The sequence below is a fragment of the Sphaeramia orbicularis genome, chromosome 14, assembly GCF_902148855.1.
Source record: "Sphaeramia orbicularis chromosome 14, fSphaOr1.1, whole genome shotgun sequence".
NCBI classification, from domain to species: domain Eukaryota; kingdom Metazoa; phylum Chordata; class Actinopteri; order Kurtiformes; family Apogonidae; genus Sphaeramia; species Sphaeramia orbicularis.
The window spans coordinates 19,835,626-19,863,247 of record NC_043970.1 but is presented as its reverse complement, the minus strand read 5'-3'; the positions used below and the strand labels follow the sequence as shown (position 1 = coordinate 19,863,247).

Sequence of the window (27,622 nt, the reverse complement as noted above, 5' to 3'; positions counted from 1 at the left end):
GCCCTTGAGGACCAGGATTGCCCACCCATGTATTAATGAGTTTAGATCAGTCAGTGCTTTTAGTCCTTAGTGGATGTTTGGGTCTTTATGGGTTAAGTTTTGAAATTATCCTTCCAAGACAGTTGAAACGTTTCAAACATGTTCATATCTCATGTTTTTGATTGTTATAGTCACATATTTTCATAATGATTTAATAATTGGAGGGTCCACATCAGATACAGGTCTAAGCTTTGATGATTATCCCTGTCGTTGCTTCAGCCTTCCGTCTTATCTGTTTTCCAAACTTTCCCTGATCATTTACACTGTCTTCGTCACTGGCGTCATCGTTGAACGTCTCTTGGTGATCCACAGAGGAGCTGAAGAGGCAGACCGTGGCCCTGGAGGAGTCCCAGGCTGAGTTGACCTCCATCCAATCCCAGCTGAGTCAGGCCCAGGCTGAGATTGAGACCATCAAAGCTGTGGCGACCGTGTCAGAAAACACCAAACAGGAAGCCATCGACCAGGTCCGCAGCCAGTGGCAGGAGGAAGTGGCTTCGCTTCAGGCCATCATGAAAGGTAAAATCAGCTGATTATTACTGTGACAGGTTGTAAAACATCTGTTAATGATCTTGTGGTGTTGTAGAGCTCCTTATTATGAACCTGTGGAAAATGCTGTTCAAATAAAATAATGAGATCTACTTCCTCTTTGCTGGGCTTATCACAATATAGCAGGGGTGTCAAACATGTATCCCATGGACCAAAATCAGCCCGCAGGGTGAATTTCCAAATTGCAAAAATTACACTGAAGATATTAACAGTCAAAGGTGTTGGTCTGGTTTTAGTTTTGGTTCCACATACAGGAACAGTGTCATCTCAATAAAATCACAACATGATAATCTATAAATAATGACAAATTTTCTTCTTGGTTTAATGTGAAAAAAATAATATTACATTATGCCTATAATTAATGACAACTCCAAAATTTTCTCTTTAAGTGAAAAAAAATTGTGAAAATATTTACATTAACAAACTATCCTTTAACAATAAAATGTGAATAACCTGAACAAATATGAACAACCTGGAATGTCTGATGAAAATGAAGTGCAATTTTAACAATATTCTGCCTGTTACTAAATATTTTGTGCCTTTTTAGATCCAATCCATAATGCACATGTATAAATGATAAGTTGAATCATAAATTGCACTTATTCTTCTTAAGAATGTTCTCAGGTTATTCACATCTTTTTTTGTTTGGATAATTTATAAATGTAAATATGTTTGTAATTTATTATTATTATTATTATTATTATTATTATTTTTTTTTTTAACACTAAAACAAAAAGAAAAATGTGGCGTTGTCATTATTTATAGGTCATTATGTTATTATTTTACTGGTATGGCCCACTTGAGATCAAATTAGGCCCTTGAAACAAAATGAATTTGACACCCCTGCGTTATAGCATTTTTGTTTTTGGCTTATTTGTTTTCATGTATGAATGTTGTCTTATTTTTCTTCTAAATGTGCTCCTAGAGTAGTAGGAGAAAAATAACAAAATTCTGCATGGGATTAATGAAACATGCACAGGCAGCCAATTTAGTTTTTTCCGCCTGGGTGTGTGAAATGGATTTGATCTTAAATCTGAGGCTTGTACGAGGCAATTTGTTATCAGCGTAAGGAAACATTCTAGTATACAGGACATGTGTACGGGCAGCAGAGTGAGGTGTGACAAGCTGCTGTAATTTCACTGATGATGTTGAACTCAGCTGTATGAGGTGCCCTGCTTGGAATTCAGCAAATGTAGCTGATGTTGTTCATAGTGGGGTGGATTTGACACAGTGACAGGTACATAAAAGTTGAATATATCGACTACTGAATGCAGTTGTCTTTACAAGAGCGCTTTGTGACATTCTACAAGGCAGACTGATTATTTGTTTGTTTCACTTGGACATTTTAAGGAGGACATTTGTTACTGAGACAACCTGAGCCATAGCCCCACCTCCCAGTGGTTTAAACCAGGTGTCAGTGTTTACAACCTAAGTGAGAAGATGTAGCAGTGTCAGCACTGATGCTGTGTAAGAGAAAAATGTGAGAGCAAATCACAGAAACCTCAGTCAGGTAAATTCCACTGTCTCCATAAAACCATAACATCTGTGTCTGTGTTTGACTTGTTGTCCAGACACAACTATGGCTGTTTTCAGTGACTTTATGTTTGATTTAAGTGGGAGTAAAACACAGCATTTATTGTGTTTGATCAATGTTGGCGTGAGGCAAAATCAAAGCCATGCCCAAACATTAGTCTATCTAGTCAAGTTTTAGTTACCGGCCTGGACATTATTGATGAAACTCTTAAACCGTAAAGCACAGACTCCATACCGTTGGTTATGTGAGCAAACGGTTTTCATGGCCCATAAGGACAGAGAATGTCAGTGTTTACCTTAATGATCAGGCATGAATATTGCAGATACACTTGTATTGATTTCATTTTATGGTAAACACTAATGGATAAAACTGAAAGTGGCTGGTAGTCTTTAGAATCCACCAGCTGCAGTGGCACATAGACAAAAAGGTCATTTCCAAATCCAGTGGGAGACGAGTGAAGCCTATTGACATTTATTTCGAGTGCATTCTGCTGATTCTAAATGGGCAGCAGGGGTTTTTTCAGTTTTTATCCCTCGGCCAAGGAGTATTGGAATCGTTTTGTCATCTGTCCATTCAACGACATAATTGCATTATCTGAAAAATGCATAGAGATGTCTGCACCAAATGTATACCGTGGATGCATCTTGTAATGAAGCAGAAGCCTATTGAAAATAGGTGACCTTGACCCACTTTTTCAAGGTCCAGTGGCCTTGTGCAGTTACAATATCTGAGTACTTTCAAATATAAATATGTATGTAATAAGTTTTACACAAAGAAAATCTAATCTAAATTATAGGCCAGTAACTTTCAACAGAATCTTAAACTATATTTGGCCGAGGGGTGTTAAAAGTGCGCAGCATGTTATGTTCTTTTAAATATTTAGAGACTCTCAGCTTCTGTGTACAAAATAAGTAATCCAGTACATGCTTCCTACGGAAAGGCAATAATAAAGACAATAAAATATTGAATGATTCAGTGTGTTAGATGGAATTTGGAAGTTAGAATGCACCACATTTGGGCTTTTGTGGCCAAAATTGTTCTCTGGTTGCATCATTTATGAATCATTTGAAGCATCAAATAAAGATCTGGTTTCATCAATTTTGACTCAAGACCAACAATCGGCCTGTGAACGGTAGAATAATTTGACTGATATAAACATTTTTGGCTGTATCGCCCCGCTCTACTTTCTGCTATAAAAGCCTAGATTTTTCTGACTGGCTGTGTCAATATTATTAATGAAGTGGTCCGTTCTGTGTCAGACAGAGAGTAGATGAAACTGTAATTGAATCCGTCAGCTTTAGAGTGGTTAGTGACCACAGCTGTGTAAAGTGTGAACCGTTTTCATCAAAACCTGGCCAAAGCTGTGTGGCTTTAGTGTGAAATGGGGAAAAAGAGAGAAGGTGTGAAAGTAGTTTTCATCACATTTCTGTCCTTGCATGCATTTTCATCATTGTGTTACGAAGTTTAAGAAATAAGAAGATGGAGAGAGGACTTTTGAGAACAACCCACAAATGGGATTTGATGTAAGGTTGAAAAGAAAGAGAATAAGCTTAGACTCAGGAGTGCAGTGAGGCAGCTATAAGAAAAAAGGATTCTAAAGGGATATAGCAGTGTTTGCATTATATTGTAGAGCAGGAGTAACATGGTGTGGAATCTGTTGTCCCTCTTTTGTCCTGAATACAGTGATTCGATAGTGATGTATACTAGTAAGAGACACATCAATAGGAATATGGAAATAGTTTGAAGAAAACGAGTTCACTTACATGTAGGGCTGCACCATTGGGTTAATTGTATTGCACTTATTATGGCCAATATTTATCTGCAAAGCTGTCAAGGAAAAACACAGATTACTCCTCATGAATTGTGTATATTTTCCAGCTCAAGCATACAAGGTTAAGTGAATATGAAAATACTACATACACAAAAGAAATTGCAAAGAAATGTAGCAGTTGACTTTTGCATGTTTCACACTCTACCTTTCTTTTCCTGTGCATCACTAAAACCAGGTAGCAGAGATTGTGTTATTTCCCATGTTTTTTGGAATGAGCTCACATTAAATCCTGCTAAATAGGGACATTTAAACTGGAGCCTTTTGCATCAGTGTAATATTGTGGTTATGACTGTGATTCAATTAATTCTGCCCTTTGTAAAAGCATTGAAAGCAAAATACAGTGAAGTTGAATATGCAAAGTTCAGCTGCAGGAACAAACCTCAAGTGTGTTTCCTGCTTTGATCATAAACAGATGATTATATCTGCAATATCTGACAACGGCTGAAACATGAGTCACAGTTTATAAGTCACACACAGTTCTGCAAAGATAATCTGTAAATTTTAGGTCACACAGCTACTTATGGTAGTGTTCATGGTAGTGACATAACGCACTGTTGATTAGTGCTTTGGAAACCACCCATGCTGCTTTTAATCTAAAATGTTAACAACCATTAACTGAATGTGATTGGCCAGTGAGTCCAGTCATGGATCATATGAGCAGCATGTTTTCATTTAAGCCTGAAAGATATTCCTGATCCTTGCTACAGAAAAAAACAACAACAAAAAAAAAACGGGGAAAAGATCAGGGTTCCCGTGGGGTGTTAGAAAGTCTTAAATTTACAAATTTGCATTTAATACCTTAAAAAAGTCTTTAAAAGGTATTAAATTTGATATGGTAGGTCTGAAGTTATGGTACCGTAAGTTTCTTCACTGGACTGTGTTTAAATGTGTCTGGGAAATGTCCGAGTGGCAACGAAGATATTGTTATTCTTCTCAGTTCCACCCATTCCAACCTGACAATTTATATTGAAATTAGGAACCAGTTATCGCTAACTTGCAGCCCCCAGCGAGAAATGACTCAGAACGGTGTGAATCAAAGCATTGGAGTAAATAAATACATTTTCCTAAATTCTAGGAGTCATTAATTTTTGCCAGTATGGTTGTGAAATAGGCTGTCAAATGGGCATTAAATTCTCTTATAAGTAGTCTGAAAAAGGTTTTAAAAAGTCTTAAATTTAACTTGTAGAAGCCTGTAGGAACTCTGAATATACAGTATAATGTAAGACAATGGGACAGTGACATAGACAACTATTTGAACATGGAAAAATTCTGATCCACTTCTAAAATGTACACATATACTGTATGGAATTAAATGTTTTGTGTAAAAGTAGGAAAATGTCCATCAAAATAAATGTGGTACAATATTGCATAACTGACAGTGTAGCTTCATACAAAAAAAGGTAAATTGAACCTTTTTTTTTTTCTTGTGGTCTTTTTTTAATCAACAATAATTATCAGCAATAACTCCAATTCACCGAAACGTTTTACTGATACATTTGTCAGCTTTATTTTCCATATTAAATCATGAAATCCATTTGAAATCAACCATTCATCAAAAATTCATCATGTGCAGGATAGAAAGTTTGACAGTAAAAATGAAGTGAACTAAGAATATGAAAAGTTAATGATATTTTTTCAGCTGCAGTGATTAATAAATTGCTTGTCAACTACTATTAGTCAACAATTGTGAAGTCTAATCCCAGACTCTCAGACCTGAATATTTTGCAGTTTCTTTCCACCTCTATGATGGTAAATCAAATCCCTTTAGGTTCAGGGTCAAACATGACATCTGAGGACGTCATTTTGAGCTTTTAAATAATTTTTCCAGTAATCGTTAGTCACCCTCTCCATTTTTAACAGTTCTTCTCTTTCATTGTGTGTATTAGAAACAGTGCGTGAGTATGAGGTCCAGTTTCACCAGCGTCTGGAGCAGGAACGGGCCCAGTGGAACCAGTACCGCGAGGCCATGGAGAGGGAAGTGGGTGACCTGCGACGAAGGCTCACAGAGGGTCAAGAGGAGGAGAATCTGGAAGATGAGATGAAGAAGGTACGTCTCCTACGGTGTCTGTTCTGCTGCATCTAGAGCTGAAACACACACTGCTCTGTTTCAGCTGATGTTTTTTTTTATTGGTCAGCTGAATTTTTGCAGTGGAGCTGAACATATTTTGTGGTAACATGGAGTCCCAAGTTTCCAGCATATTCCCTCTGGAATAAAAAACAAAACAAATGCCTGTGAATGTCCCACCGTGCCAAACGACTGAGTGTCCAGCTGGAGGAGTTACTGCATTTGAGTGATGGGGAGGTTTACAAGCCAATACCAGTATTTATGTATTTATTTGGATCTCGATCAGCTGTTACAGCTGTAACAGCTACCCTGCAGAAATAATACTTACATATACATATTTACTTCTGAGTGATAATGTGTGTTGTCAAATTTGCCATTTTTCCACTTGTTGAATCCAATCACAGAACTTTGAATTAAGGTTTTGGAGCCTTGACTAAACCACCAAGGCCTTTTTTTTTTTTTTTTTTTTTTTTTTTTTTTTTTAATTTTTGGGTGATAAAATTTCCTACTTTGTGTTTTATTGATTCATTTATGTCAGAAGTCATGACCAGTTTTCATTTCTGCAATTTAATTTTCTTTATTTAACCTTTATTTAACCAGGAAAATAATATTGACAAACATCCTGAGGAGGAAAAGCAGCAGCACAGTTAATGTGTCAGTAATATTGCATCTATCTATCTATCTATCTATCTATCTATCTATCTATCTATCTATCTATCTATCTATCTATCTATCTATCTATCTATCTATCTATCTATATATATATATATATATATATATATATATATATATATATATATATATATATATACACATACACACACAGTCATAGTAAAATGTGCATGAAAAATATGCCCAAATTACTGGATCTCAAATTATCAGATGTACTCTGATCTTAAGCATAAGTGACTGGTTTCGATACATGAATCAGGAAAAATATCCACAGCCAAATGTTCCTCCAAGTAATTTAAAATTACTTCTGCATGTGTCTAATGAGAGCAGGCCTTAAGTTTCAGGTTGTTATGTAATTGGTGGCAAGAATGAGGAGCAGCAAACTCAAAGCCCTCTTTCTCTGGTCAGCTCTGGCTTTTGGATCAGATAATATGAAGAGTCGTGGCTCCGTGACTGTAACTGCCTGTGCCATTTTGACTGTAGGTTTGTAAATATGATGAAAGCAGGCCTAAAAAAGACTTGTAAATGAGAACATGTCAGAGGTTGTGTCCACAATTGAAGAAGGCAGACCATTCATCCCATTCACACAACATTAAACATGAGTCAGGCTTTATAATTTATGATGAATGTGTTTTCCATACTGTCGAGTACACGTTAGAATGGAGAAGGTAAATGAACAATATGGGGCCAAAAGGACAGAGAATCAACAATCAAAATATTTAACCTCATATTAACCTTGGTTTTGCGTCTCAAAAGACTGTACGTTTAGATGGTTTTGTTTTGTCAATGTAAACTGAAATGACACATTCCAACATTTCTAATTAGTATGAAACCATCTGTAGGCCCAGGAGGATGCAGAGAAGCTGCGATCAGTGGTGATGCCCATGGAGCAGGAGATTGCAGCCTTGAAAGCCAAGCTGACGACAGCAGAGGATAGAGTGAAGGAGCTGGAGGCATCAAAGGTCAGTCTGTTTTCACACTTGGATGTCCAAACCAGGGCTCATGTGTTCTATATATTGTATACGTTTGGTCAAGGTAGTTCTACTTTCACTTTCACAACTTATGTCATACCTTTGCTCTGCCATCATCATCATCATCATCATCATCTATATTTAAAGATATTAATGTATGGGCTTTGTCTGATGTTGACATATTGGAAATTCAGCTAATTTTCAACTTCTGGTGATAAACCTTTACTCATGATAATAACCTTGTTAGGGCTGGGTGATCAAATAATAACAATATATATTGCAATATAACTTTTCCCTGAGAAATGCTCAATACAGTTTCAATAGAATTAATTTGTCCATGTTTTGACAGATGTAAGAACAGCCAGTCATAATTAAGTAGCGCTGCATCGAACCAATCACACCAGAGCCCTGTCAAGTTAGGTTGACTCACGCAGTACAGGCGTAAGAGCAGCTGCAGCATGCATGCTAATGTTTGGGCTGCAGCGGGAGGTAATGAGTGTTCCCTCAGGAGAAAATGTGACCAAGAAGTCGGGCGACTGGGTTACTGAAAAGTAGGTTGTGAACCATTTTGGTTCCGGTGTAGAAGGTATAGAAACCAGGAGTTCAAAACATGTTAAGTTTTACTTGCACTATCGGTTTATGCCAGTTATTGCAGTTAAGGAACACACCCCCACGTATATACCCCCGGCATTGTTTGGTGAAGATGGTCTGTTTTGTTTGTATTCTCTTTTAAAACTTGATAGTCAGACTTTTAGTTTAGTTTGAAATATATGTGCCTGCTTTATTTATCTGAAACAGTTGTATAATGTTCTTCAGCAAATCTGTCATGTTCCACCTCTGACAGAAAATAAATCATATTTAAATCTAAAATAACCTTCTGATGTCTCCACAGCTCACTTATGAGTAATTGAAAATTTAAGCTTGACAAAAATAGTGACTTTATTTATATCGTGATACATATCGATATTGTCTGATATGAAAAGAAATTATCGTGATATGATTTTTTTCGATATCGCCCAACCCTAAGCCTTGTGTAGATTTCTGAAATTGGAGTGAAAGTCTGCTAGAAATGAATGGAAGCTTGGTTTACTTTGATCTACCTTACTCACGTAAATGGTCTACAGAACATTATATGGACACGTAGACAAGCAAAGAGGAAAAAGTGAAGTTGATAAATCTTGGGTGTTTATTAGCTTCATGTGGGGCATTCACTGATCAGCCGTAACAATCTGACCACTGACAAGCAAAGTGGTATTAATGATTATTTCAGTACAATGGCATTTGTCAGTGGGTGGGGATATATTAGGCAGCAAGTGAACATTTAGCCCTTGGAGTTGATGTGTTCAATAAAGCAAAATAGGCAAAAGTAGGGATGTGAGCAACTTTGAGAGAAATTATGATGGTCAAATCACTTGGTCAGAGCATCTCTAAGGCCATGTCCACATGAAACCTCATCTTTCCCTAGCTAATCTTTTTCTTTGTCATTTTCAAAAAAGTGCTCCGTAAACACAGAGTCATTTCAGGAAATATCTGCGTTCACACAAAACCACTGAAAATGACTAAAAACAATGCAGTACAAATGCCAAGCCTGTATGTGGAATTGTAATGCTCTCGCAAAAAACGGAGAAGAAAATGTGGATGGAGCATGTGCATAAAGCTTGTATGCTGTGTAAACTACAGAAGAACAACAACAACAACTCTCTGCAGTAGATCCAAGAGCATGTAGTGAATATTGTTAGCTATGGTTGTTTGTTGCTCATTGTAATGAAAGAGTAGCCAAAGATTTTGATTCAATATTTCCAATAAGCTTAATAGCTGTTGTAGAATGGGCACTAGTCCACTGTTGTTGTTTTTGTTGTTGTTGTTTCTGTTGTTGTGAAGTGGCGTCTTGCTTCCGGGAGAAAGGTTAGAGTGGTAGGGCTATGACATCCAAATATATATTTATACATCCTATATAGCCTAATATATCAAACCCAGCAAAAGATACCTTTGTAATGAAATAATCAATATTATTAACACTTTTTTGTCAGTGGTCATAATATTTTGGCTGATTTGTGTGAATCATCAATATAAAGCCTGTAAATCTACAAACTCTATTTGTAGTGGGTTAGAAAAGGGCTTATTTGGCTTGCTTCAGACTTTTAGGTGTTGAAATGTTCTTAAAATGTCTATATGTCATAACACAGGAGGGATATGTTCAGCCTCTTTATGTCTGTTGGATCTTTGAACTTTGGTGTTAGTGTGAAAGTAGAACTGAGATGGAAGGTGACGATTTCTCATTATTTTTAGGCATTGAAAGCTTCTGTTGGATGCTGGCAGATGTTCTGTCATAAATAGCTTTGTTTGTGTTTTTCAGTGTAGGAAAACATTTAGTTAAAATTTGTGGGTGTATCTTTAAGGTGCTTCATGTGTTAAATGAAAAAGGAGTAATGTTTTTGATTCCTGTCATAGGTCAAAGAGCTGAATCATGTCCTGGAAGCGGAGAAGTCATGTCGTACTGACCTGGAAATGTATGTGGCCGTGTTGAACACCCAGAAGTCTGTCCTGCAGGAAGATGCAGAGAAGCTACGCAAAGAGCTGCACGATGGTACTGCCTCAGGATTTTATTACAATGTAGAGCTTTTAAGATGGTTCATCTGCTGTGGATATGAATAAGTTATTAGACACAGAGAAGACGTGAACATTCCCTTTGAGTTTTCCTGAGTTATGTGTTACCGAGCCTCATGACTCAGGTAAATTCAGCATAAAGTATGTTTTTAAGCAAACACATTTTAATATTCATCTCTACAGCCCCTTTGGGTTTACTCTTATCACAAATATACAGTAGCTTCTCAAAAAAATGAAACATTGTGGAAAAAATCCAGAGGAAAAAAAGTGTTCAGTTGTTTATTCAGAGTTAAGGCAGCACATATGCTTTAGTTTACTCTGCAAATATTGTCTAATATTTAGACTGGCAAAACTGCAAAACTGTAAAATTAGAACTAAATCAGGGGCAACACGGTGGTGCAGTGGATAGCACTTGTGCATCACAGCAAGAAGGTCTTGGGTTTGATTCCAACTCCATCCAGTAGGACCTTTCCGTGAGGAGTTTGCATGTTCTCCCCATGTCTGCGTTGACATGACACTGATGGGTTAATTGGTTAATCTAAATTGTCCATAGGTGTGAATGTGAGAGTGATTGGTTGTTTGTCTCTATATGTCAGCCCTGCAGTGAACTGGTGACATGTCCAGGGTGTACACCGCTTTTGCCCATAAGTAGCTGGGATAGGTTTCAGTGACCCTAGTGAGGATAAAGCTGGTTCAGATAATGAATGAATGAATGAATGAATGAACTAAATCCATAAAGACTCATTTCAAAATATTAGAATAACTGTAGAGTGAAAAACTTCAAAGCAAGCACATTTGTTTGTGGTTTTACACATTCTGTAAATGAATGAATCTTAATGATGAGTTCCAGACACATTTTAAATGTAGAGTTGAGCCAAAGTGCAGTTACAACAGAACGCATAATATACTACATAACCATTCGTGTGATATACTTTAAATGTCTTTCTACCAGACTGAGGCCTTTCTCTGTGGAGTTTACATGTTCTACCTGTGTTTGTGTGGGTTCTCTCACATTCTCGCAAACCAAAGACATTTATTTTAATAGTTGAATTGAGTATTCTAAATTGCCTGTAGGTGTGATTGTGAGAGTGATTAGTTATTTATGTCTGTTTATCAGTGAACTGCAATGAACTGGTAAAATGTTGAGGGTGCCTTGTATGCCAAAAATCTCAAAAACATTCATGAAAACCTTTTTATCAAAGCAACCCATCTTGGCTTTCAGAAGTTGACTGGACACTCTCACCACATGACACAGTTCTAGTTTAATTTTCACTCGGTGCATCTCCTGCTCACTTCATCCTCACTCTCTGCTCTCTGTGTCTCCTGTTGCTGCCGTTTGGCATCTTAGTCTGTCACAAACTGGAGTTGGAGCGTCAGCAGCACAACCAGCTCAAACACACGTGGCAAAGGGCCAATGACCAGTTCCTGGAGTCCCAGCGCCTCCTCATGAGGGACATGCAGAGGATAGAGAGCGTCCTGTCATCAGAGCAGCTCCGCCAAGTTGAGGAGATGAAGAAGAAAGACCAGGTAAACACACTGTGTCTGTTCCTATGCGTTGGTATGTTGATGTGAGTTAAGTTAGATTATCACCTCTGAAGAAGCCTACAACATAAAATAAAGACATGTTAATGTAACTAGTAACAATAGTGCAGTCTGAAACAAGAACTTGTAGATCTCTGACATGTTTAATAATGTATAGGCTGTTAAAAACAATAAGAGTGAAGGTAGTTTGGCTTTTGAAAGAGGAGAAAGGAATGAGGCGGCTCTGCTTTTTTGACTAAATATTAGAAATTTGGGAAGAGTTTGGGGGAAAAAGAAAAACATTCCTCTTTTCACTTTTTTATCCCCAAAATATGTTTTTCTTTCCTTTGGTCCATTTACATGTTTCCAGTCTTGAATCTTGTACCCAATTGTCCTTTTCTCTTCTTTTCTTCTCTTCTCTTTTCTTTTCCTTTTTTCTTTTCTTTTGTTACATCATCCTATATTTCTCTTCTATTTTCACAGACCTTTCCAAAAAACATTTCTTTTCATTAAAAAAAAGTGATGCATCGTTTTCATTTTTGTCATTTTCTTTCCTCTTTTGTGACAATAATTGAATGTCTTTGGATCAAACAAAACATTTAAGGATGTCACATCGATCCTCCACCTTCTGGCATTTTATAGTCTAAGTCTTAGTCGCTGTAGTATGAAATAGTGATTTTTCTCATGGTATAAAGACAGAGTATTATGCAGCAGCCACTGAAAAACATAAAAATCTCTTTAATTTCTCCTGTAGCAGATGGTAATGACTCTGATTCCAGTATTTGAATAATATTTGATAAAGTGCAGTGATTATTTGATAGTATTTTTGCTTAAAATGCTCATCTCTCATACTTCCACACAGCCAGGCTTACTGAAATACTTATTTGCAAACCAAAAAAAGATCATTTGAGCTCCTCTCCAGCCCAGTCTCATCTTTTCCAGTCAATATTTATGTGAAAACTAGACTGTTTTTACTTTGCAGCACTGAAACCGGTAGATTAAAACTATTAAACTACCAAACTCTAACAGTCCTTTGGTGAAGTAACACTAATCAGGATGAATTATGCATCCATTGATGATACAAATAATCTAACAGAGGTAGCATTAATGAATCTCAGCCCGTGTGGACCAATCGATGAAGTAACTGGACACTGTGCATTAATGTTTTACCACATTATCGACTGAAGGGAAGATGTGTGAGTGTAGTAAAGCATAAGACTATGAATGAGGACATGTAGTGTTAATGTGATGGTGTTTTTCAAATTCACTCTCTGCTAATCACACTAATTTGTACAAAAGCGTTCTGATTTATTTTATTGTGGCTGTATTTTTTTCTTTCTTCCAGGAGGAGGATGAAAAGGAGAGGCTGAACCAAGTGAAGGAGCTGCACGAGGACGACGGTGGAGACAACACAGAGGCTTCAGAGGAATTGTTCCTCGGGCTGAGCGTTGAGGAGGTATAGGGGTCATGTCATCTGATACGTCCCTCAGAGAGAAGAGTGCAGGCTCTTATCCTTATATGCCATATTAAATTCCCTTTGAGTAACATGATCTTTAAACAGGCAGCGTAGAACATTCACTTTTGTCCTTGAGTTTTGTTGTATTTGTAGCAAACATTAGATCAGAATCTCATTGTTGTTACCAAAGGTGGGTGGAGTAGCTGTAACTGAAGTCTTAACATCATGGTGATATTTTCTAAGGTGTAATGTAAAAGTAAGTCTTTTTATTTCAGTGACAATAAGAAAGTATCTGTTAAAAAGATTTCTGAAATGGTGAATATCCTTGATGCAGTTTATTCTGTTGAACAAGTGCTCGTCAGGGAAACAAAGTGTCATCCAGCAAACAACATACCTTCTACAACTGTACTGTGTAAAGAAACAGTAGATTACCAACAGGTGATTATTACCACCGTTACTTTCCATCTACCTATTATTTGTTCATTAATTGTCAATTTCCAGCTCTAGATTCAGTCATTTAAGCAACCAGTTACCTATTTTTATAATATCAAATTACTTATTAAAGACAAAGTGATCAGAGGGATGACTATGTAAACTAAAGGTAGTCTCGTGAAATGCATAAAAAGACTGAAACCACCTTCATTCCTTCATTTTCCGAACCGCTTAATCTTCGAGAGGGTCTTAGAGTTGGTAGAACCTATCCCATCTAGCGTCATGCGAAAGTGAGGTCATCACATTTACATATCTGACATATACACGTATGTACAACCCGCACCCAATCACCACCAAAATTTAATAATTTGTTCCTTGTGCCAGTATCAACATTTCCCAAAAATTTAATCTAAATCTGTCCATAACTTTTTGAGTTATCTCGCTAACAAACAAACAATCCCCGATGAAAACATAACTTCCTTGGTGGAGGTAATAAGCAACCATTCACTCTCACATTCTCACCCATGAGTGGTTTAGACTGACCAGTGAACCTGTTAATGCATGTCTTTGGATGGAAGAAGGAAGCCGGAGAACCCACACAGAAAGTCGTCCCCCCCCCACAAACACACACACACACACACACACACACACACACACACACACACACACACACACACACACATACAACCCCCCACCTGATATCAGCTTTTGACAAAAATATCTTGAATGTGTACTTTAGTTTTCTCTACTAGGGAGATCAGTATGTTTCGGCATCCCTTTCTCAATTCTACCACAGTGTGTTATGGAAAACCATGCAAGTCTACAAAATAATCCTTGCATCTGTGATTTGTGATGACAAAGTAGCCAATAAATTAGCAGTAGATGCTTCTCTGCCATATAAAAATATATATTGTCTTGTCACACAGCCCTACTATCCCAGGCTGCCAGTGGGAGGACAGTATTTATGAAAACAAACCATCCAGTGATGTTAAAAAGCTGCCTCTCTCCTCTCCTCTTCCAGCCTCATGCTAACCACAGTGGCCATGGCTCCATGCACTCCTTAGACACTGATGCGGTGGCTGGGACCCCCGTCGACCCCTACAAGGACAACCTGCGCAGAGTCCAGTCCACAGACAGCCTCGGCTCCTCGTTATCCGCCCAGCAGGGCCTCGGGGGCCACAACCACAAAGCCAAATCCGCCAGTCACCTCGACGAGTCAGACTTTGGGCCATTGGTGGGGGCCGACGGGGTAACGGACAGTAGCTTTAGTGAAACAGCGTCCATTAGCTCCATCAAGCTGACGGCAAGCCATTTCCTGCTGACTAAAGATCAGGAGAAGGCCATCAAGGCTATGACACCCGAACAGGAGGAGACGGCGTCACTCCTGTCAAGCATCTCCCACGCCCCCGACACCGCTTACTTACCACCTGTCGGATACAGACTGGTCAGCGACAGCGAATGGAACCTGCTGCAACAAGAGGTGCATCACCAAAGCAGACCTGTGAAGATGACTCATGGTGTCTGTTCCATTCAGATGATAGAAACACTTCAACTTTAGCAGTCCATGTCAGAATGAACAGACAGAAAGCTAACAAGAGGGACAGTTCCTTGGCCTTTAAACAAGGAAATTAGTTGAACAGTCAGCACAGCAAGAACCATAAATGCACAAGTACACAGAAAAAAACAGTTAAACTAATACTGACCCAAACAGCTGGATCAGATATTGCTGAAAACTGTTCCCTTCCAACGTCAGTCTGTTTAGTTCAGTTCTATATTATCATATATGTCCATATTATGTCACCCCACCAGTCAAAATAATGACTAAACTGTCTATACACAGAAAATGAAGACATCCCAACCTCTAAAATCTGTCCCTTACCATAAAATATGCTCATGAAATTACTTCTACAAAATAAGTCATAAAAAGACCAAGATAAATCACTAACAAAGCGTCTGAACTTTAGAGGCATTTCACACAGCGACACCAGTAATAGTTTTACCAAATGTCCTGTGCATGAATATTTATTTTAAAGACAGTTCAGTAAATTCATTTATTTATTTTACAAAGTGAGAAAGCATTGTTTTCAAAGTAGGCTGATGTTTCTTTACTTTGAACAGAATGATTCCAGTCAGACTCTTTAATAACTAAACACTGGTCAGTCTTGTGTATCAGACCGGCTTTATTTATATAAAAACACTCATCCTCCCCCTACCGGTATGTCCGTGACCACATTGTCTAGGCAGAGTAGCGTGGCATTTTTAGGTGAATTTCCTGTGTCTGCCACCTGATGGGAACAGAGGAGTGGGATGAAGCTCTCTGCAGGCGATGGGTAGGTTGTTGAGGTCTCAGGTGGCAGGTAGAAACACTGATAATTTTGGAAATGGTGAGAAAGATGCGGTTAATTTGATTTTTGTTGGAGTTGAGTGAGATGATAAACAAGAGGAGCAACACAAGAGGATTGAATGGAGGATACTTCTATAGCACAGGTACCTAACATGCGGCCTGCGGGCCAAAACCAGCCCCTGGGATGAATTTGTAAATAATATTAAAAATCAAGGGTGTCAGAATCATTTTAGCTTAGGTTCCACATACAGACCGATCTCAAGTGGGTCAGACCAATAAAATACTATCATAATAATCTACAAATAATTACAACCACGATTTTTTCTGTTTGTTTTATTGTAAAAAAGTAAAATTACATGAAAATGTTTATATTTCTAAACTATCCTTTCTCAAAAAATTTGAATAACCTGAACAAATATGAACAACCTGAACTGTCTTAAGAGGAGTAAGTTCAATTTTAACGATATTCTACCTGTTACTAAATGATGAAATGTGACATAATATTGTTAAAATTGCAGTTATTTTTCTGAAGACATTTCAGGTTGGTTGTTAGTCAGATTTTAAGGTAACTTTGCAGATGTAAACATTTTCATAAAGTAATTTTACTTTTTTCATTTTTATTAGTTTACTGGCTCAGCCCACTTTAAACCATACTGGGCTGAATGTCGAACTTGAACTAAAAAGAGTTAGACACCCCTGTTCTATAGGATCAACATGCAACATGGAGGTGAAACATTTAAATTATTTAGTCCTCATTTCATTCATGTTTATTTTTATTTATTGCCCATTAAATCAAAGATTACTACAATCTTATTTTACAAGGTGAAAATTACATAAAAACTGATATGTTGCTTTTAAACTTTTTTAACAGTCAAACATTTCCCTAATCAAGATTTAGAACATTCAAAATGGTTATATTTTTCAATATAAAATTATATTGCAATAATCATGGGTGCTGAGCTCAACTGAATTCATCACACTATAATATAAAAATGATATGAAAATTATGTCAGGATGATTGTCATTATAGTTTTATTGCCATATTTTTCAGTGGAATTCAGTAGAATTTATCCTTTGAATGAACAGCATCCAGTCACAACCTGTAAAATTAACCTGTGATTTGAGACAGATTGTGATTAAATTAACTATGGCGCAGGATTAGTGAATTGTTTAATATCAAGTGTTTGAAATGGTAAACTGGTGATTGAACAGACATTCCTTATGTGTCAGACTGGACTGCTCAGTGAATTTGACGGGAAAAAAAAACACACAGTGACATGTTTAGAACCTCATGAGATGTCAAATAGTCAAACAGATTCCATTAAAATAATAAAAAAAACACAACATAGAACTGATAATGAGGACTCCTTATTGTCACCAGGTGAAGAATGCTGGCAGGAAGCTGGGTCGACGCTGTGACATGTGCTCCAACTACGAGAAACAGCTGCAGGTCATCCAAGGACAGGAGGCTGACACACGAGACCAGGTTCTAGTCTTTTCTGTCCACGTCTTTGTGCAATTAAATATTTAGATGCTTTTACAGCCACATGAGTCAGAACTGAAATGAGACAATGCAACATGCTGTAAATATGAAGTGAATTTTTCACAAACAGCTCAGCATGAAATGTTCTTGGGATTTCTTCCAGGTGAAGAAACTACAGCAGATGCTTCGTCAGGCCAACGATCAGCTGGAGAGGACGATGACGGAGAAACAGAATTTAGAAGATTCAGTCAAATCAGGAAACGAGGAGACCGCTGCTAAGGTCTGAACATGTGCATCAGTTCATTTTAAAGCTGCTCAGTAAATCTGGTTCATGTGGGGCTGAATGTGTGGATAAAAAGGCTTTTCTCTCACTGGCCGACGGGCCTTGAGTTGTTGTGAAGGCACTGTGTCCGGTGGCGGCGTCTTCATTAACAATTTCATCAAACATCTTCTTTCATGAAACTACCGGTCGGACTCATTTCAACTTTTATTTGCAGCTTCCCAGGGACAATGTCTAGAGAGTTTGTTCACAGTTTTGAGATACTTCTAAAAATGTTTAAAATGTACCTTTACTTTTAATGGCATATTTCGATGACTTATGATATGGAAATGGTTAGAGGTATCAATATAGTTACTATTGAGCACTGATAGGAAGTCATATGTGGACTTTCATTTGAGTCCATGACCAATGACCTTGAGAGACCGTGAAGGGTCCAATTCAAGGTCACTAAACCTTTCAACAGGCTTCTCCAGAACTACTGGTCGGATTGGTTTCACATTTTATATGTATAAAATATCTACAAAGTTTGTTCACAGTTTTGAGAAATTTAGATATTTAAATCTTTGATGAATTTTTTAAATATTAAAAATTTGCCTTCACTTATAATGGGCCATATAATGACAGCTTTTAACAGGGAAATGATTTGAGATATCAGTATATTTATTATTGAGCAGTGAGGTTAGTTTATTAGTTAGTTTGATCCCCATTAGCTGCTGCACACCACAGCAGCTACTCTTCCTGGGGTCATTAACAACATAAAAACAAAGCACCACAATTTCCCACAACTCAGTCAACAAACAGGATGAACATGCACTCAACACAAAAACCAAAAATCAACACCAGCACACAATACAAAACAATTATAATACCAACAACAACAACAGAAAAAAAGAATAAATAAATAAACCCAAAAAACAGAAACAAAAAACAGCTCCACAACAAACAAAAGAAAAACAAACCGTCTAGATGATGTCATTATAGGATATGCAATAGCTCAATTATTCTTGGGAAAATATGAAAATTCTCAACCTTTTAGAAAAACTAACTGCTTGAATTTCTGAAATTAAAAATTGTGGCAGTGTATTCCATGCCACCATTGCCCTATATTGCACATTACCCTGTATTTGATTGGTCCTACAGGCAGGCAACAGGAAACATCTGTCCCCTGACTGGCGTGTGGAATATTGATGGTTGATCTCCTGCATCAAGGCTACAGGACTCAAACATAGCAGCAGAACTTGACAACCTCACAAATCCAGTTCATGGGTTTGAAAAATAAACATTTATGCAAAAAAGCCCCAAAATATTATTGATAGAAATGTTTTCATCAGTCAATGATGATTAAAAAACAAAATGTCAAGTGATTATTTCTGTGAGTGAAGTGAAAAGGCTGAATGTGGTCCTTAGTGAGACTTGAAAAAACCAGATGGTTATTTGTAGCTTTAGATTATTCATGAAAGATGAAACAAGACAAAAACACAAAACAAGATGGAAGTGATGCAGTAGATGAAAATTGACTTAAAACACACAAGAAGACAAAACAGCAATTAAAACTCAATAAGAAAAGAATCACTTTTGAGGCTATGATAGCATTATTTATTAAAAAATCAAGCACCACTGATAAACATGCTTAGAGTGAATAAATTATGGCAAAAAACAGAATGGATCTTGAGTTTTTGTTGAGCAAGAATCTTCTCAGTTTTTCATGATTTTCATGAAAATTTGATCTAACAATAAATAGTAATAATTAATCAAGTTATAAATTAACATAAAGTTGCCTTGAATAGGCACTTGTATGATAATATTGTGATTGCAACTACTGAAAATTTGATTATAATAAAAACAATAATAAAATCATGTCCTAACTAAAAAAAAAAGAAAAAGGAAAAATACTACTTTTATGCAGAAGCTGAGTTGTCAGGAATCAAGTAATAAGCTGATTGTACATGGATAATTAATTGTATTGCACATATAATATTGCACATATAGTCACGTTTTTGTTTGTAAAATGTTCTATTTCTACATCACTGATAGAATATTCAGTTATTTGTTTATTCTTCGACTTCTATTAAGATGAATCCTGAATAAAGTCAACAGGTCTTTATCCGTCATGGGCTCCAAGTTTGTAGGAAAACAAGAACTGTGGCACTGTGTCATACATTCTCATCCAAAAACTATTTACAGATTATTCATGTTTCCTGTGCATTGGTCTGGACCGTCCATTCCCATTCGTAGTCTCCTTTTTACCAACTGCTGCAGGTTACCAGGGCAACAGGCGTATGAATCATCTTCCCTCCAATAGGTGTGACTCAACTAGTGCCTGAAGGATCATGTTTTTTGTTCACTAGGCCTGTAGTAATGAACAGTGTTTACTATGTTGGTTCAGAGTGCTCAGTCCAGTCCGACACTTATTCACTTAAGAGGAACGTGATGGGATAGTTCCAAAAAATACAATGAATGCAAAACATACAGTAGTTGATAAATGTGTCATGTATATGTGAATTAAGAAGTAATTCTAAGGTTTTAGGGAATAGAATAGAATAGAATAGAATAGAATAGAATAGAATAGAATAGAATAGAATAGAATAGAACTATATTGTCACTCTTACAGGAACAATGAAAATCAGTTTAGCAGCTCTTTCTCTTTAGCAGTAAACACTTGAAGTGCAAAAAGACTGTATAAAAGTATCACACAGTGTACCAAAAAATATTGACAAAATACAAAACTGTAAAAAATACTAAAATATACAAAAAGCCAACTCTATAACACCAAGTAGTGTAACAAAATTAAAGCCATGTTCATTCAAGTGAAGGAGAAATATGGAGGACACAGTGAAAATCCATGTAAATGCAGTGTGAGTGTTGAGCAGGGCATGTACTGAGTAAAATGACTTCAAGTTTTCCATCTGTATAAGTATTCAAAGCTGTGTTTTGTCGTAGGTGGCAAGTCTGATGCAGAGGGTCCAGGAGTCTGAAACACTGCTTGGTACACTACAGCAGGCCTTCAGTGACGCTAAGAGGAGCACACAAGAACATATGGTGAGCAGGATTTTCTTCCATCATCTCTGTCCTGGCGTCTCCCGTCAGCTCCGTCTGAATCTTTAGTTTAGACAGAATTTTTTTTGTGTGTGGGTTTTTTTTTTTGTTATTACTGAGGAGACTTAAGTGCTTTATATGACCACAGCCATTTTGTTTGACAACAGAATCAGACCCACTAACTACATTTCAGCCCATGGAAGACTGTGGGTAGTGTTTTTCATCATCTTTTCTTCCAAGTTTGTGTGATATGATTTAAGTCTCATATCCCAGGTTCAGTCATTTCATGCCAAGATAACAATACATTTCACAATAGAGCAAATTCAGTGAATAGCTTAAGATAAAATTACTGCTTGGAAAGGCCTATTTCTATGACATTATGAATTAAATACTTTACAAATACAGCACTTTATCGTATTTTTTTTAACTTTTTTTTTTTTTTTTATACCTCCACATCGATATTGCTGTTGGACCTACTGCACATATTAAATTCAGGTTTTTTAACAAGCTAGGTTTCTACCATATCTTTGTTGATGGTCTGGACCTGGATTCAAATTCTGTAATGTGTAGATGTGTCCATGGTACATCTCTATAAGAGGGTTTCTCTGTCTGTGGGTCAATCATTTGGTCCTCCTTACCCCTCTGGAGCAGGATATCTCAATCACAAAATTAGACACTAACACTTTCTTTGACCGGAAGATGAACGGAAAATGTTTGTTGATTGTCAAAAATCACAGTGTCTTTATATCTGTTCATTCTTATAAGGGCAATATCTCAGAAAACAACATGAGGGAGTTTTCTCAAAATCCACATTCACTTGGGATTAAATATGATCTGAGTCTATTTTAATGCCAAAAGTCGTGGTTGTTGTGATGACACAATAGCACGTTTTTGGCTATAATTGTAATTCATATCGTTAGCCTCATAGCATAATTGCCTATGTCATACACTGTTTGGACAAAAATAATAAGACATGTTGAATTTAGGTGTTTCATTTCTGACAGGGGTCTGGGATACAAAACAATAATGAGAAATTTTATATTATAGTTTTATATTGCGATAAACATCATTGTATTGGTTTGGTTTATTTTAAATTATCTTTACTTCCAAAATGCCTCAAAGATGTTTTTAATTAATCTTAATTTTTCTCAACATTGATTTTGTGTTTTGTTTTCTTTTTATCCATGATTATGATTTTAAATGTTCTACCTCTAAATTTCTAAAACATTTTCTGTGCTCTAACTGTAAATAATAATTATCTACCGCAACTAACTATCTACTTTCTTCACATCTCACTTAGGAAGAAAAATCTCCCATTAAACTTTAAGGAAATATTGATGTTTATAAACTATATGGACAAAAATATTGGGACACATCTTGGCTGCAGCTTGTAAGATGTCCTGTTCATGCTGATTTGAGATATAAACATCAATATTAATAGTCAATATGACATTATCACAATATAAAGCCATATTAAGACATTTGTCATTATTGTTCTGTAGCCTAGACCCCTGTTAGAAATGAAACACCTGAATTCAAATGTGTACCATTATTTTTGTCCAAATAGTGTATGACTTAGGCAATTATGCTATGAGGCTGACGGTATGTGTGTTATAATGTTAAATGTTAATAAGTTGCACTTCTTCTTTATTAGGTATACTGCATGTGTGTTAATAAATTGTTGCTAGACTTGTATTCGTGGCATAAAAATAACAGAACAAGCACATTATGTCCTGGATAATGACTCACTACAGTTTCATTAAAGTCACAGCTCTAATATTGCACAGCCCTTTTGCCTTGCATTATGTGTTGTGAAGAACTGTATGGGTTTCTAATTCCCTGATTGAGTGTTTCCCAAATAGTCTGGGAAGGCAGGAAGATGCATGCGAGGCAGAAACGTTCTCAGTAATGAATGTGCAGTTGTAAGTTGTACCGGAGGCCATTCCTCAGCTCTGAAGTCAAACTAAGTTGTCAGCCAGTGCAATGAGACATAAATTAGGGTCTACCGCTGCTTTGATCTGAAGATGCCTGAACGCACACTTTTCATAAACTCCGTCATAGTTTTAGACCAATTGAAATGATGGTTCTGCACAGAGGATTTGTTGTGGTGCTGTCCAAAAGCAGACAGAGGCTGGTGAGTCACTTTCCAGTATGTGGCGAGGCGACGCCGCTTCCCTGTGACAGGAGTTAAAAAAAGAAAAACAAGCTGACACACAAGGGCTGATTTATTTGGTTTGTTTCAGGCGGTGCTGGTGCAGTCGAGGGAGCAGGTGGCGGATGAGCTCAGTCGGCTGCAGAGAGACAACGAGAGCCTGCAGGCCAAGCACAGACTGCACGTCGAACTGCAGCAGCAGGAGGACTTCCAGATGCCCCACGCTGTGCAAGTACGTCAAGCACAAATCACCAGCCTGCACTAGGTGGTGACACAGGAGTGGACTTCAATGTCTGTCCTGCTCCATTACTACAGAAATAGCCCCGTGTCATCACCCTGTCATGTTTTATTGTTTAGGAGGGGAAGTATTTTTACACAATGCAGTGTTTCTCTGCCAATTCTTACACCAAATGTGTTACAAAGGAGCTGATTTTCAGTCACATTTCCCATTCCTTATTATTAATTAGTTCTTGGTGACGGAAATAAAAATGTTTTCACCATTAATATTTTCCTAACTATCGATAAATGTCAAATCATTAGGGCCTGTGTGCATAGGCAGTGGTTTCTACCCTGATGGTGCCTATTTTCCAAACAAATTCTATGTAGTTCAGTGTTCATGGCACTCGGCGTCCTTGGCGTAAAAATGCTCTGGGTGCACAGGATTTTTTCCGCTGCACACACAGCGCTTTGAGTTACAGTGTTCAACTTTTAAAACCTACTGAATCCAAAGGAAATACAATGTCAACAGTGGATGAGGAGAAACTCAATGACAACCCTGTTATTTTTGATGCAACAGTGAAGAATTAACATCTTATGAATTAACCGATTGTCAACATCCATCAGGTTTTGGGAACTTTAACGTGTGAACAGTAAATTTACACATGTTGCTGTGATGAAACCTTCAGCTAAAACACATCTGATTTAATCACATGACCTACCTTCTCTGTGCTAAAACTGGTTGAATATGTCTATTAACAATGGCAATGAACTTACAAGTGTATCTGGATGTCATTACATTTAAAAAAACACTTTCCAATATAAAGTTGTTCTCTGTGAGAAGCTCTGTCCATCCATGGTGACAGTTACTGATGCAGACTGACTCATGAAATGACAAAAGTCTTATTTCAATTTAATCAAAATAAAGAAAACATGGTGGTGCCAGGCACAACAAACCCTGCCCCTCGCACATAATGTGGCTTATTTTGGCATTGATCCAGCTGATGTCATCGTGTCTATGCGTGTGCTGATGTCAGCGTATCAGTTGCCTCTATATATGTGTCAAGTTTGAAGTAAATTGAAATAAAATGGATGCTTTTGTAGACATTTGAAATTTTGCCCATTATAAGTAAACGGGAGAAAAAAAGCTTTTAAAAAGTCATAAATTTTGACTTTGATCTACTTTTCCCAGAATGTAACCACGTCTATTCTGGGTCACTGGCAATCTGTAAACCCAATTTGGTATGAATTCAACCAAAAGTTTTGCTGCTACAGACATGTGAAATTTCGGCCATTATAAGTAAATGGGGGGGGTCTTAAAAAATTTAAACTTTGATCTACTTTTCCCAAAATGTAATGACATCTATTCTGGGTCACTCACAATGCATAAACCGAATTTGGTATGAATTCAACCAATAGGTTTGCTGCGCCAGAGTGTTAAAAAACAAAGAAATGAACCGAACCAAAAACAATACCCCTTGCCTTTTCTTCAGGGGGCAAGTTAATAAATGCAGTCTGAGTTCTGATTCAGAAAAATGAAAACAATGTAACATATGGTTTTAAACTCTTCCTTCTCAATTGTCCAGCCCTCTGTGCGACTGAATGACTTTGGTGTTTTAACACTTTAATTTAGATCCAAACAGGCAGTGTATAAATACAGGTTTTTTCAACACAGGGATGTAACTGCTTCAGAAAATGAACAAGGTTTGTCAGACTCGATTAGATGTGTAGTCACGGGCTGTGTTCACCCATTAAAAAAAACAGATTTCTATAAATTCAGTTACAGCTCAAAACACATTTTAGTGTTTAGTGTAACTTTAAGTTTGTTTACATGTTGTCCACAATGATTTGGGGGCTATACGTACTTGAGCCTCGTAATTGTAGGAGAAACTACACATAATGTAACAACAAATGTTCATTGTCCACTTTTCACCATATCTCATTGTGTTCTTCAGAGAAAACTGGGATCTAAAGTAAGTTCAAGTTGCAGGTGGTGATGAGTGTGAATATGGGTGTATATTAAGTTCATATAAGGCCACGTTTCTGAGCACATGTCTCCAAATAGATGCCGTTGTGAGTGGGTAGACACTGTAACTGGCCTAAAATCTGTCAGATCATTTATGACACATAGCGGGAAATTCAACACCACATGTCAGAAGAATAATTCCAGTAGTGTAGTGATCAGAAGCTAATTGCAGTAGTGATAATGTTTCATTTTCAGTGATTACTGGCAGCATTAGTCCTTTTCAGCTATCGGACATGATGGAGATCATCATCATCTCTCTCATCTCATCTCTCTTTTTTTTTTTAATGTGAGCTCCACTCTGACTCACACATCTCCTCCCACACTGTTAGTCATATCCACTCGGGCAGTATTAAGAGGAGTGGGCAGAAGACTCAGTGGAGGCGGAATAGCATTGACTGTCAGGTGACATTTCGAAGCTGCTGGTGGTTGAACATACTGTGCAGATGATATTTAATTTGATGGATATGGCCAACTCAAACTGAAATGTGCATACACAAAACAATGCATATCTATGCATTGGTCTATTTTGTAACTGCAAGAAACTTCATGCCTGTGATGACAGACTCCTTGAATGCAAATCAGAAAAAGTTATGACACTGTGAAAACTGTAAATTAAAAAAAAAAAAAAAAAAGCTGTAATTTGTTAAAATGTATATTGACTAGTATTTCACTGCAGACAGTTTAAATACAACATATTTCACATTTTAAATCTGCATTTATTTCTCGCATTCAAGAAAAAGTTAAGTCTGACATATTGCAATTCTACTCCTATGTAAATATGAATATAGTTCATAGAGTTTTATTGCTTACAACTGTTATTATTATTTTTATGTTGTTCGTCTTTTGCACTATGTTTATACATCTACTTTCTTTTTTTTTTTTTTTTCACACTTTATTCTGTTGCTGCCTTGATGAGTGAATTTCCCCGTTGTGGGATCAATAAAGTCTCACCTAATCTAATCTAAGATGAGAGCAATTAAGTGATGTTGTACAAAAGCAGAGTCCAGGAAAATTCTACACCTTCAGTATCAAAGATGGACTGAGGATCGGCAGTTTGTCAACAAATGTATTGAAAACCAATGCTACTCAATAGATGGAAAGAGACTGGGATATTTCAGCTTCCTCTGTGCAGAACAGAACACAAATTTTGAAGGAATCCGAATGCATTTCAGTGCAGAAAGAGCTTAGCACCATGATCTCTGATCCCTCAGACAACATCCCATCAAGAACCATTATTAATCTACAGCCCATAGAACCAAATGTGTCAGGGTTACTGTAGGAAACCTTTGTCAAACACTATAATACAGAACTACATCCACAAATGGCAGGTTAAACTTTAAAGTGCCAAACAGAAGCCCTGTTAACTGTGTCCAGAAGCATGTTGAAGGCATTTGAGATGTCCTATCACAGTGCAAATGTGGATTGCACAAAGACCAATCAATATTCAGGTCTTTTTTTGTGGAAAAACATGAACACTGTTTACTGCAGTGATTCCAGGGCAACAACCCCAGGCTCTGTCACTGTCTTTGGCAAAGGTCATAGTCACTTGTTTAACGCACCATTAATGCTGAAACATACACTGACATTTTGGAGCAATACACGCTGCCTTCAAGACGACAGTGTTTCCAGGGACACCTGTGCATATTTCAACAAGACAGTGTGAACTCACATTGTGCATAAATTACAAGGACTGGGCTGAGGATGAAGAGGATGGTCTGTTACAGTCCTGACATGATCCCAGTAGAGAAGAAAGTGTGGAGCGACTGAAAATGCAACAACTGCAATGTCGAGGGAATTCTGTTGGAAAAATGTAACCCTTATTTTCATAACATCTAAAACATAAAGTAGGTAATTGAGCACACATGAACACTGTTGGAGGCTTTGTCAGACTACAGAGGCCAAACACTCACATGTTCTCCAGAACTGCACAAAAATAACACCATAGTGACAAAATGTTTATGAGAATATTAACTCTTTCAGTGCCATGGGCCGATTAAATCGGCTTTACGAATACAACCTTTAAAGTGCCGCGGGCCGATCAGATCGGCTTTGGAGAACACGCCGGATGGTACCGAGCGGTTTCCTGCAGGATTCTTCAAATATTATAAAAACGACGCGAAATACTGAAAAATTCTGTGGCACTTTTAAGGCTTATTAGCCCCTTAACTGTCTGGCACCGAAAGAGTTAAGATCATTTTGGACTGTGATATTCCAAATATCTCCTCGATGTTTTATCTTGGAAACATGGATGTTGCGATGAAAGAAGATTTTACTTGCAGCAAGTAAATAAGCTGTTATTAGGAAATGGCTTCATGTGAAAACTCCAAAGCCAGATCAGTGAATGGAAATGGTTCCAGTTATTTTTGTTAGAGAAGTTGAATTATATGTTGTAAAACAAAGAGCACATTTTC

At 37.2% G+C, this 27,622-nt stretch overlaps 1 protein-coding gene across 2 annotated transcripts in view; it reads left to right on the top strand.

Moving 5' to 3' along the window:
• Positions 1–27,622, top strand: part of rabep1 (rabaptin, RAB GTPase binding effector protein 1) — a 49,410-nt gene that overhangs the window by 7,106 nt on the left and 14,682 nt on the right. For both annotated transcript variants that reach the window (XM_030153900.1, XM_030153899.1), the window contains exons 3-13: positions 352–555; positions 5,837–5,997; positions 7,530–7,649; positions 10,110–10,245; positions 11,614–11,792; positions 13,132–13,242; positions 14,696–15,154; positions 17,400–17,504; positions 17,665–17,781; positions 20,722–20,820; positions 23,061–23,201. In XM_030153900.1, coding sequence (XP_030009760.1) covers positions 352–555; positions 5,837–5,997; positions 7,530–7,649; positions 10,110–10,245; positions 11,614–11,792; positions 13,132–13,242; positions 14,696–15,154; positions 17,400–17,504; positions 17,665–17,781; positions 20,722–20,820; positions 23,061–23,201 — 1,832 coding nt within the window. The remainder of the gene's footprint in view (positions 1–351; positions 556–5,836; positions 5,998–7,529; positions 7,650–10,109; positions 10,246–11,613; positions 11,793–13,131; positions 13,243–14,695; positions 15,155–17,399; positions 17,505–17,664; positions 17,782–20,721; positions 20,821–23,060; positions 23,202–27,622) is intronic.